Source organism: Spermophilus citellus (assembly GCF_964194105.1).
Source record: "Spermophilus citellus genome assembly, chromosome: 2".
Taxonomy (NCBI): domain Eukaryota; kingdom Metazoa; phylum Chordata; class Mammalia; order Rodentia; family Sciuridae; genus Spermophilus; species Spermophilus citellus.
This window is the reverse complement of record NC_138183.1, coordinates 197,578,137-197,590,730: the sequence shown is the minus strand read 5'-3', so window position 1 is coordinate 197,590,730 and position 12,594 is coordinate 197,578,137. Positions and strand designations below refer to the sequence as shown.

General features: G+C 39.4%; 2 protein-coding genes across 2 annotated transcripts; both read left to right on the top strand.

Moving 5' to 3' along the window:
• Positions 1–822: 822 nt before the first annotated feature.
• LOC308642125 (olfactory receptor 51I1) lies at positions 823–1,761 on the top strand (the record flags this gene model as incomplete). Its single annotated transcript, XM_081280731.1, has 1 exon — positions 823–1,761. One exon carries the CDS (start codon positions 823–825, stop codon positions 1,759–1,761), a length of 939 nt encoding a protein of 312 aa, XP_081136857.1.
• A 6,978-nt stretch (positions 1,762–8,739) lies between these two features.
• On the top strand, positions 8,740–9,690 carry LOC308642070 (olfactory receptor 51I2-like; the record flags this gene model as incomplete). Its single annotated transcript, XM_081280672.1, has 1 exon — positions 8,740–9,690. The coding sequence occupies one exon, from the start codon at positions 8,740–8,742 to the stop codon at positions 9,688–9,690; it is 951 nt and encodes a 316-aa protein (XP_081136798.1).
• Positions 9,691–12,594: the final 2,904 nt, after the last annotated feature.

Genomic DNA, 12,594 nt, shown 5'->3' with positions numbered 1-12,594 from the left:
CATCTTCAGTTTTGTACAACTGATTTGATTATAGACCTTATCAAAGGTTAGGGTTAAAAAAAAGGTTAGGGTTTACCATGTTCATATAAAATGGAGGAAAAGTGATAAAGAAACAAATCCCTGTTGGGGAGTAGGTCAGGAAAGAAGTGAAGAAGTTAAAAGTTAATAGACAAAGAGAAAAAAAATCAAAAGAATCCTGGAGACTTCAGAGCTAGTGTACAAGCATGAGAAGGTAAGAGAACTGTGAGATAGAAGTCTATGATCAAAATGAAAGGTATTAAAATTTATGGTTTCAGAGAGAGAAGAGATTTTGGTGATGACCAGTTTAGGTGTGGCCAAGGGATTGGGAGGCTGATGTGAAGTGTGGGTGAAGGCTGTTGATGCCGTAATTTTATGACTGTAAATTTTTTGGAACATCTGCTGAAGAGTTCCCAAAGGCACGGGCAATGTTTTCTCTTTATGGTGTATCTTAATTCCTACTTTCCCCAAATTACTAGATATAATTTCTGGGTAGATTGGAAAGGGAAGAGATATTGCATTTGAAGGTAAGAGGACTTTGTTCATGCTGTCTCCCACCTTGTAGGCTTGCCATATTTTGGGCACTCTTTTGAGTTTCCACCTTGGCCTATGTGGCATGCTGGGCCCTGCTGGTACAGAAATGTATAGAACTCAGTTTCTTCCTCACAGAACGCAGAGTTGGATGGAGGAGGCAGGCATATAGATACATGTTTTCAATCTCTTGTCTTTTGTGTTGGAGACAGGATATCTGAAAGAAGGAAAGTGAAGAACTCCCCTGACACCCTCTGGGCTCATTTCCCTGCCATGCTGGGCCTCAATGGCACTCCCTTCCAGCCAGCTATGCTCCAGCTGACAGGCATTCCTGGGATGCGGACAGGTCAAGCCTGGGTTGCCCTGATTTTCTATGTCCTCTACCTGATCTCTATCGTAGGCAACCTGAGTGTCCTTGCTCTGGTGGTTCGGGAGCCTGCTCTTCACCAGCCCATGTACTACTTCCTCTCCATGCTCTCTCTCAATGATCTGGGAGTGTCCCTTTCCACACTTCCCACTGTGCTTGCTACTTTCTGCTTCAACTACCACTATGTTGGCTTTGATGCCTGCCTGGTCCAGATGTTCTTCATTCACACTTTCTCTTTCATGGAATCGGGCATACTATTGGCCATGAGCTTTGATCGCTTTGTGGCTATTTGTGATCCACTACGTTATGCCACTGTGCTCACCAACAGCCGCATCTTGGCCATGGGCCTGGGCATCCTTGCTAAGAGCTTCACGACTCTGTTTCCTTTCCCCTTTCTAGTGAAACGACTGCCTTTCTGCAAGGGCAATATTTTGCATCACTCATACTGCCTCCATCCAGATCTCATGAAGGTGGCATGTGGAGACATCCATGTTAACAACATCTATGGACTCTTTGTGGTCATTTTTATCTATGGTGTGGACTCAGTTTTCATCCTTCTTTCCTATGCATTGATCTTGAGAGCTGTGTTGGCTATTGCATCTCAAGAGCAGCGGCTGAAGGCACTCAACACCTGCATGTCACACATCTGTGCAGTGCTGGCCTTTTATGTACCCATAATAGCAGTCTCCATGATCCATCGCTTCTGGAAAAGTGCCCCGCCTGTTGTTCATGTTATGATGTCCAATGTCTACCTGTTTGTACCCCCCATGCTCAACCCCATCATCTATAGTGTGAAGACCAAGGAGATCCGTAGAGGGATCCTCAAGGCCTTCTGTAAGTCCTAGGCCTGAGGAAGGCTGAGGATCCCAAGAGAGCACCTTTGGAGGAAGGACTATGATATGCCTACTAACCTGGAATGCTAAAACAAGGAGGAAGATGACCCAAGCTCTTGAGAGTTGTGCATTTTGAATGAATAAATAAATGTTTAACTCAAGATAGTGATGCATATATTGAAAATTATTTATTGAAAATTCACTGTCTGGGGCTGGGGTTGTGGCTTAGTGGTAGAGTACTTGCCTAGTATGCATGAGGCACTGGGTTTAATCCTCAGCACCACATAAGAATAAAATAAAGGTGTTGTGTCCAGCTAAAACTAAAAAATATATTTAAAAAAATTACTTTCTGAAAATTCTTGAATCCTTAGTTGCTAAGGATATTACAAGGGTGAGTATAGCATATTGTTAAATAAACAGATACACATGTCAAGAGAAAAGCATAAAAAAGAACAACAAATACCCTGAGATTTTTTTTTTTTTTGGCATATGTGGGAATAATGGAAGTCCTTCAGGGCAAATAGGCTTGAACACAAATAATTCTACTATCACTAAAAATGAGGGAGGCAATAAAAATTAAAGACAGAGATTTTGGGCCACAGAGAATTGGTGTTCTTATTTAAAAGAGAGCTTCTATTTTACATGGAAATAAGTATAGGCTATTTTGGGTGTTATGAAGCAGCTTGTGAAGGATAAGAGCTTTTAGAATGCTTGGTTCAAGATAACAGGGTAAAGGACAGATATAATCACCGAGAGGAAATATTTAGACAGAAGACAGAACCATAATTCTCAAAATATAGTCTAATAAAAAATAGCATTGGCATATCTGGTACTTGTTAGAAAAACAGAATCTCAGGCTATTCTCAACCTACTGACTAAATGCATTTAGTAAGAGCCTTGGGTGACTAAAATTTTTGAAGCATAGTATTCTCCTTTCTAATAACTCCCAGTGATTAGATTCTTATATGTCAGCTGGGAAGCAAGAGTTAAAAAACAAAACAAAACAACAACAACAACAACAACAAAACAATCACACAGTCAACAAAAGTTTGAAAGGTGATTCTCAGAGTAAAACTCCCAGATCAGCATCATCGGCATTGCTTGGAACTGTATTAGACACACAAATTCTGAGAACTGTTTTCAAACCTCCCAAACCAAAAATTCTGGACACAGCAATTTGAGTTTTAATAAGCTCGCTAACTTATTCTGGTAGTTTGAACCTAGAATACTGGCCTAGAATGTTTGGGAAAGCTGCAATTAGTTTTGACTAGACAACAGGGAGGTCTTTCATTGAGGAGCTTGGGGAGCAAGGACTTTAAAGATTGCCTAAATTAACAGGTGAATGACTTAAAATTTGGAGAAACTGAGTGCTTTACAACTAAGTGTAAACTTACTATCTCTATGAGACGATGCAAGTGGAACATAGAAACAACTTCAGAGGAATCTGATGAACTATCTTCACCCACCTTCCATTCCTCCCAATCCCCACTCCTGACATCCCAACCTACTAGGCATCAAAGTCTAGACAAGCTCTGATTTTAGGGCTGCCACCTAGGTACATAGAAACTAGAGAGAAAAATTTCAGTTAGTTTTTTTTTCTTTCTCAAGTTGCTCTGATACTTCAGAGCACCACAAGGGGGAAAGAAAGTTCTCTATGCCCATCTTCTGTTTGACTCTCCACACACATTCTACCACATGATAGAAAATGGAGAGAAATTTCTGTCATTTTTATCCTCAGTAAACCCTTATTCTCTGAAAAATTGAAATTAAAAGAGGTTAAATTGAATCTTTAATAGGAAGAACAAATGTTGGGGAAAAGAACATATTTGGAGGATCTGAAATTGAGACCTACAGCAGAAGTAAGTTACCACTAATTATCAGGTGTGCTATAATTAATTAAAAACAAAGAAGCCCATTACTTCCTTCTCATTTGAATCTCTATCTCCTGGAGACAGAAATATATACTTGACAAATTAGGTTCCAAGTTCAAGTTGGAAGAATATGAATCTCCTAAAACCCCAAAGTAAAGCCAGGACATAAACCTAGGTTTGTGACTTTGAACTCCGTGTTCCTTTGCTGCCCTGGAATGTCTATCATAGAAGAGACCCTGAGCTTGCGGAACATGGTGAAGGGTCAATGGAGATGGGATGGCAGTGGAAATTAAGTAGGGAACAGTGGGGATAAATGGATCAGGGTAGCCAAGGGCATGCACTCTAAATTCTGGGGTTTTCTCTGGGCTCCAAGCTCTGTTCTCTGATATCCAAGCTCTAAAATTTTTCTTCTGGGTTCTGTGCTTTAGGATCTACCTGAGATCTGGGTTTTATGCTCAAAATCCAGGAACCTACACTTTGGATTCTGGGCATACAGTTTTAAATTTTAGATTGGATAGTTGAGTGTAGGTATGTGAAGCTATGAAGCTCGGAAAATTTTTTCTCCATGTTCTTCATCATGAGAAAGAAATTGAAATTTTATTCTTTTGTGTGTGTGTGTGTGTGTGTGTGTGTGTGTGTGTGTGTGGTGAGAGGACACTTCCAACGGGAAGTGTTTTCATATACATTCTTATCTTACTATGATATACCTAGCCTAATTCTCTCTTGGGATCAGAAGCCAGCTTGTCACAAGCTATGAAGGATTCATTTCTGTTTTCTGTAAAAATATTAGGATGTCTGTATAGCTTGGCCATAAGTTGATGTTGTAAAGCTGCTTGGAATGCCTGCCTGTACCTTGAACTCACCCATGCCCAGTTTTCCCTGACCAGATAATAACCCTTTCCTAAACCTTAGTGATGCCTCATAAATCCTGGCCTTCCCTGGACAGATAACGACCCTCTCTGAGGCTCTAACGACCTTCATAAATTCTGATGTCGGGGCCAGCAAAAATGTAAACACACTAACATTTGTGTGTGATGCTTCTCAGAGTTCTGTTATCTGTAACCCCTCTTTATGTAACTTTTTGGGCTATAAAGCTGGGCTGTAAGAAGGCTGCGGGGCTGTCCTTGGCTTCCACGATTTTGATGGGACAGGCAGCCCGGCTGGTTGAAATAATAAGCTTGCTTTAATTTGATTTTAATTGGAGTCAGTGGTCTTTTCTTGCATCGTAGTCTAACAACTATTCCCAAGGGGAGATCTAACCCCCTCCTTTTTCCATTACCAATGAAGCATCACACTCAGGCAAAGAGTACTCTGGAGGCCTTGGTCTCTGGGAACTCTGACTCAAAGACATTAAATCTGCCTCCTCCCCTGGCTACTCACTGCCTGAGGCTCACTGTGGATGGTTATAAGCTCTGGCCCTCTTGCATCCCAACAGTCGCTTGCTTCACAAAGCCCCACCCAGTGAGTTTGAATCTGTTTTTGTTTTCCAGATGTGTCTAAGAAGTGTGTTTTTATTGACAATTCTGTTTGTGTTCCTGTATGAGTTTCTCAGTCTCTTTGATCATATTTTTGAGTGAGTTTCTGTCAATGCTTGTGTGTTTCAATAGTTGCCACAATATGTTTAGCCTATGATAGAGAGGTTTAAGGCAAAACAAACAAACAAAAATCCCCAAATTTCATTTTTTAGAAAAAAGAATATGTGGGGCTGGGGTTGCAGCTCAGTGGTGGAACCCTTGCCTAGCATGTGTGAGACATTGGATTTAATTCTCAGCCTCGCATGTAAATAAATGAATAAAATAAAGGTCCATAAAATAAATATATATATAAATTTTTAAAAAAGAAAGAAAAGAAAAAGCAATAGGCATTCAAATGCCTTTGTGGTCTCCCACCCACTTTCAAACAGGGTTTCCAGAGTCACCTTCAGATGACAGGCATTGGAAACTTGCCTCTGTCTTTCCCACACAGATTTGGAGATAAGATTTTCTGTCACTGAACAGGAGATAATTTGACAGTCTGGAATCTCAGGCCTGAGACAGGAGGAGAGTTGAAAGGGCCTTTCAAGGTTATCTTGTCTTTCTCTGAATATCTTCCTTATCCTGAAGCTTATTATTTTATCACATAGCTTTGACTTTGAGAAAAATGTTCCTTATATGACTCCCATACTGTCTCCTGGCCACCTCCACCTATGACTCACCACCTGTCACATCCATTTCTGCTATGGTTCCCTCTTGTCAAAATGAAGTGTCCTTTGTTCCTTCAATTATTTCCTTATATCTTAGTTTCTCTTACCTTTGCTTATGCCATAGTTGGTTTAACTCTTATCTAGAGTACAGAACTCAGAACTGAATGTGCTTCAATTATGTCCTGAGTAGTATAATAATGCATTTTATTTGTTGATTGTTTTTAAAGAATGTTTTTATGTCACAAACATGGGAATAGCCATGGAGGTGAGGTAAATAAGGTACAAATCTGATATTAAAATAACTCAGTCTCAAAGGAAAGACAGAGGCATAAATGCCATTTTAATATGATAGGAAAAGTTCATATAAAAGTTCAGATGAGAAAATTACTATTCCTGCTTAAATGATATTAGGAACAGTTGTCAATTTGCAGTAAGATACATATTACACTGCTCATTCCTATTACACTTACTATCTATTAGTCACCCTAACAAGAGGACTCATGTGGTATGGAAATGGAAAGTCAGAAACTTCAAGAAGAAGCTAAAGGAATTTAGGATAGGTTATATGGAGAAGGGAAGATTATAGGATACCATGACTAAAATGTTCAGATACTATTTATCAATTTAGTTATTTATTAATCCAGTTATATATTTATTAAGCATTTTCTATGCACTTGGACACATGTTACTATTAGGTATGTAGTGGGAAAAAAGTCAGCATTATTATTTCTTTGATGGAGTTTGCAATCTAGTAGGGGATACAAACATTAAACCAAAGAATATACATGTAAATAAATGCCTACAATTAAGATAAGGGTTGCAAGAAAATTACAGATACTGTGAAGAGCAAAATTCAAGTGATAGCTGAGTAAGATTATTGTGCCTCCATGTTTGCATCTATAATACAGAGAAAATAGATTTAACCCAAAGGTAAGAAAGTTCTCTATAAGTCAGTGAGACCTGACAAGGATAGTGGTTTCAGGAAGCAATAAGAGTATAGACTTTGAGAATGTTCAGACTAAGCTTAAGAATGTCATGGTGAAGATTCTCACAGCGTGTACAAGATTGGGCTCTGGTCTGATTCACCTTCAAGCAAGTGCAACAATAGCCCTGAATCTAGGCTACTGCTGTGGATGTCACCTTAGAGTATTACAAGTGAATCTACATTTGTTTAAAGGAGCTCCAGGATTCTGAAGAATCTGATGGATGATGAAACACAAGGAAATGTGAAATTGTAGTTAGAAGTTAGGGAGGAAACTTTCTGAAATAAAAAGTGTATGGAGGAGACTTAGGAAATGCTTGCAGGTTTCATTGTGGTCTAAAAGGATGTCACTATAGTGATTAGAATGTCATAAAATGAGTCTGGAGTTGTTCTCAACACTGAATTCATCTCAGAAAATTTTTAGTAAAATTCATAATTTGATGCTTTACCCAGAGGTTCCAGTTTAATTTGTGATTTAAAAATTTAATTTGTGATTTAAATTGTGATTTAAAAACTGGGATTTTTCGTTCTCCCCATGTGATTTTAATGTGTAGCCAAGATTGAGAACCACTGATCTATAAGGTTGACCCAAGAGAAATCTGTGGATAAGAGGCACATGGTAGTGTATTTCATTTGTCAGAGAAGTTGCTAGTTTTGAGGGAGGCCCAGAGAGAGTGTGCAAGGGGTTTTAGCAGAGCTGTGTCTGAAGAGTGACTATCATAAGAGTGCAGCTTCTTTGACTGTCCTTCTTGTTACACTATGCTAGTGTCCAGTCATAGCTCTTTGTATTCCATGGGCTCTCCAGTTCTCAATCATTTATCCCTTCCAGCAAAGCATTATCATTTAATTATTTAGATCTTTGAGCCGTTTCACATTAGCATAATGTGACCACAGGATAAAGAACTGATACAAAATCATTGATTCCTACATCCAATCTGTGAAACAGTAAACTGATTGGTGTTAATTCAGCTTTCATGCTCATTGTGACTGCATCTTCCTATCTACTATTTTACAAATTTAATATATCATATTATGTTATATTCAATGTGTTATGCTATATTATGTTATTTCACATTGCATTACTTTAAATTTTATGTGACTTCCAACTCCTGATTGGTTTTTAGCTATTGCTCCCTGACTCTTGGTCTCAGATGGAATCTTTTATCTCTGAATCTTTGATCTCCATGGTCTCTAGGTCAAATCTGCTCATTTCGAAAGGAACACATCTCTGATAATCTTTCTGTTTTTATACTGGAAGGTCACTGTATTTTAGCATAATTTTAAGATGGAGTGTTAATTTCCTTCATAGTCCATATTTCTCTTTTGAAACAGTTTGAAACTGCAGTTACAATTTTACTGGAAACATTTTTCCCTCCCTAGGATTCAGCAGGGACTCATGGAGACTATCACTTTCCTAGGTGTTTTTGTCATCTCAGATCCATGTCAGCAGAGCTCAAACTCAACTCTTTTTGATGACTCTAGCCTAGATCAGAGTTTGCTCTCATCTCTGTAGTGAAAATGAATATAAACTCTGAACATATATTAATTTTCTCAATTTTTCCTTATGTTCAAATAAAGAGAATAATACTATTTTCTTTCATTTTAAAATTAAAGTAATTGCCTATCTAGTGATTGACTGAGTATGGATCTGACTCAGATCTGAATTATTTAAGTTTGTGTCCCATTTTTAAGCTGTGTTATCTCCCACAAAATTGGGCAGTCTAACATATCTCTTTTACTATAACATGTTAGAAATGTAGAACTCAGGAGAACAGGAGTAGAGATGAGATTGTGTGTTACTCCAGCTTCCCCCACCCTTCCTATCTCATTTTTGAGCCTTTAGAGTGGGCTACTGAGGCAAACGACTTCATCTTGTGAGAGCTGATTTTCTTTTTCTTTTTAATTTGTTTTGTTTTTCAAATGGCAGGTGAAGACTAATACCTGCTGTCGATGACATGGGAACTGAGAGCAATGGAAGCCTCAACCGCCTATCTGTCTTCCTGACTGGCATCCCAGGACTGGAGGCCCAACATGGCTGGTTCTCCATCCCCTTCTTTACCATGTACATGGTGGCCATTGTGGGAAACAGCCTAATCATGGCAGCAGTGCAGGCAGACTCTGCCCTTCATGAGCCCATGTACCTGTTCCTCTCCATGTTGGCCATCAGTGAGGTGGGCGTCTCTGTGTCTACACTGCCTACTGTTATGGGCATTCTTTGGTTTGATGCTCACAGGGTTGACTTTGATGGCTGCCTGGCCCAGATGTTTTTCATTCACACCTTCTCCTGCATGGAGTCAGGGGTCCTGTTGGCCATGAGCTTTGACCGCTTTGTAGCCATTTACAACCCACTGCGCTATACAGCCATCCTGACCCTGCCCCGCATCATCTCTATGGGTTTGGGCATTACACTGAAGAGTGTAGCACTCATGGCCCCACTTCCAGTCCTGTTGAGGCAACTGCCTTATTGTCACATTAACATCCTCTCCCATTCCTACTGCCTCCATTCAGACCTGATCCAGCTGCCTTGTGCTGATACTAAGCTCAATAGCATCCTGGGCTTGGCCATTGTCCTGGCCACTTTTGGGCTGGACTCACTGCTCATTGTGGTCTCATATGGGCTGATTCTTTACACAGTGTTGGGAATTGCTTCTGGGGAGGGAAGGTGGAAGGCTCTCAACACTTGTGTGTCACACATCTGTGCAGTGCTTGTGTACTATGTGCCTATGATTGGTGTGTCTGTCATGCATCGGGTTGCCAAGCATGCCTCACCTGTGGTTCACACGCTGATGTCTAGCATCTATCTCTTTGTGCCACCAGTGCTCAACCCCATCATCTACAGCATTAAGACTCAGCCAATCCAACAGGGAATTGCCACCTTATTCTCCTGCAAGAGGAAATTGATCTAAGTCACTCCTTCAATCCAAAAGTTTGATTGTGTTTCTGCTATGGGCAAAACTCAACACTAGGAACTTTGAGGATAAACAGGAAGGAGAAATTCAAAGCATTGTCACAGGCTTGAATCTGAATCACAGGAATTACTCCTAAGTCCTTTACCTCTCACATTTTATTCATATATATGTCTCTGTGTGGGCACATCTATATACCCTTCATTTCTAAGCAGATATAACAACTTGAGGGCAGAAATAATGAAATTACCTCCCCACCTCATCCTCTTAGTAGTTCTAGCAGAAGCCTAAAAAATGGTAAGCTAACAGTAAAGGCCTGAAACCTTGTGATATTTGAATTGAAATAAAACAAAATTTTATTTTATGGGATAGCTAGGGTTTAAGAACACCACCTTCCTATCATCATAAAGAAAGATCATCCTGGGAGCAAGTCTTTAAATAAAGTGATCACACTTTCTGGTTTGCCCCAGATATGCATAATTCACACTTTTTTTCCTCAACATTATTAGTAATAATGCTCTCTTTCACTCCCCAAAATATTCTTGTTTAAATAATGAAAGACATGATGAACACCTATGATGTAACCTCCAATTATAAAAGAAGTCAGATTCTTCTAGCAACCCACCATCCAATGGTCTCCACATGCAGAATTTATGTACTTCAGGCTCTCAGGATGCACAGCTAACTAAATGACCTCAACTGAGGCATAAGTAAACTGTGGACAATCTTATAATGCACAGGCTACAAATCCTAGGAATTCTAGTAAAGGCAACAAGTTTTACCATAACAGAATTCCATGCTCTATTTTTAGGTAAACATTTGCTGTCTGGCATCACTGTCCCTAGATGTCCCCTCTTCCCTTCTCCTCTCTTCCCTTAAGCCTTCAGTGGCCTTCCTATGCTACCTGAAGCCTCTCTGACCCCTCTCCTCCCACAAACCCCTAAGGATAGGTCTACTTGGACCTGCCTCCTTCTGTCTGTGGTTTCTAGAAAACTTGGTCAAATAGGAAATCATCCTTTCTTCTACATAGCTCAGCTCTTTGTGTAGAATGGGTTAATAGGACTATGCCAGTTAATCAGAAACTAGTGTCAGGTTTTCAGCCTCTCTCCACTTAGGCCCTCTAACTACAGCAAGAACGTTTTCCTCACCATGTTTTATTTTCTCCCAACTCATTTAACTCTCTAGGTCCACCTTTACACAGTGAATTTTTGGAATAAAAAGAAACTACGTCTGTCTGGAATAGTGGTCATAAAATTTTTGTTATATACTTTTTAAAATAAAGAACAAAAAAAATCTATATACCTTCTCAACAATTCCCAGTTTGATATAAAAAAATTTGCTCATAAATTTTCACAGGTATTCAGCATGCATTTTGGACTATATTATAAATATAGTCAGTTTAAAATAGTTACACAACATCTTGAAAAACTAAGGGAGAGAAGAATGTGGGAGAAAGACAGCCCTCTGCTATTTATCTACTTTCTCTCTACCTTTTACCTCCTACTCTTCCTTTGCATTATGCTTCCACTGAAGCCTTATTTTCTCTAGTTCAAATCTGAGTTGTTCCTAATATTGACCACTTGTACCATGAGTCCAGTAATAAGAATCTGTGACCAAAATCACAGGTGTCCCTAAAAAAATGTTATTTTTGAGAGAACATGAACAGTTTCCTCATAATGTTTTATGAACATTAAGTTATATCTCTTATAATAGAAACTTTGCTACTACAAAGTCCATGATAACCAGGGGAATCTGCTCCTAAGTAGTGCCATATTAAGGCCATTGTCACATTTCTTTCTTTCTGCCTTTATTTTTTTTTTGAAGAAATTCTGATTCTGGTGGGGGAAAAATGAGACCATTTTGTGAAAATATTATCTTAGCTGAAGTTTGAACTTTCAGTTCTAAGAACCTTCAGCTAGGCAAAAGTCCGATTCCCGCTCTGAGGGATATTGCCCTGCCACCCTGATTTTAGACTTCTTCAATGGGTTTGCTTGTTCTGCTGAAATCAGGCTGCATTGACTAGGTAAATCTGAATGGCTGATAAGCCTGATCTGTTAGAGTCTGTAAACAAGTCTGCATGGCACCTGGCATATTGCCAGAGGGAGTGGTTTGTGAAGTAACGCCAGCGAGCCATTAAGTGTGGAGATTCCTTATTGGTTGACTGCTGTATCTAGTTTATGCTAATTAAGATAAGTTGTGTGGAATGTATAAATACCGCTCCTGTCCTACAATAAAGGGCTCCCACTCCTGCTGTATCAATGTACGCAAGTTGTTCGTCACCCCCCCCCCCCCGCCCCCCGTTATTTTGCTGCAGCCGAACTGTGGCACTGATCTTCACCAATTAATCTGTCCAAACTTAATCCTCCATTAAGTTTATAATTATTTTGCAACGGAAACTCAGAGAACATCCTCAGTACTCAATGTGGTGATTCAGGAGAAAGGAACCAGAATTGACATGCATTCTGGAGAAGAGCCCCCTAAGAGAATAGCTTAGGTGGGACAGTACAAAAAGACATTAAAAAAGGACAGTATAGCTTAGGTGTTGGTGTCAATGTGCTAGAATTCTCATCAACTCAGATGCACATCTCTTTTGTATAGAATCATTGTTTCTAGTTTACTACCCCAAACTCTCCTGCCACAAGTCAGGACCATGTGTACTCCCTCAGTAATATTATGGGGTTTTATTTTACATATATTATTTCACAATTCTGACTGTACGTTCCTCTTATTTCTGTATAATTTAACAAATGAATTCCCTTATCATAAAAAGATTGAAAGATGAAAAAAAAAAAGAAAAAAGAGTTTAGGCAGATTTCTAGCAATTGTTTCTTCTAATAGCCATGTAACAATGAGAACTCTCTTGACCTTTCTGAGCCCAAACATCTAATTTCCAAAACTGGGTTT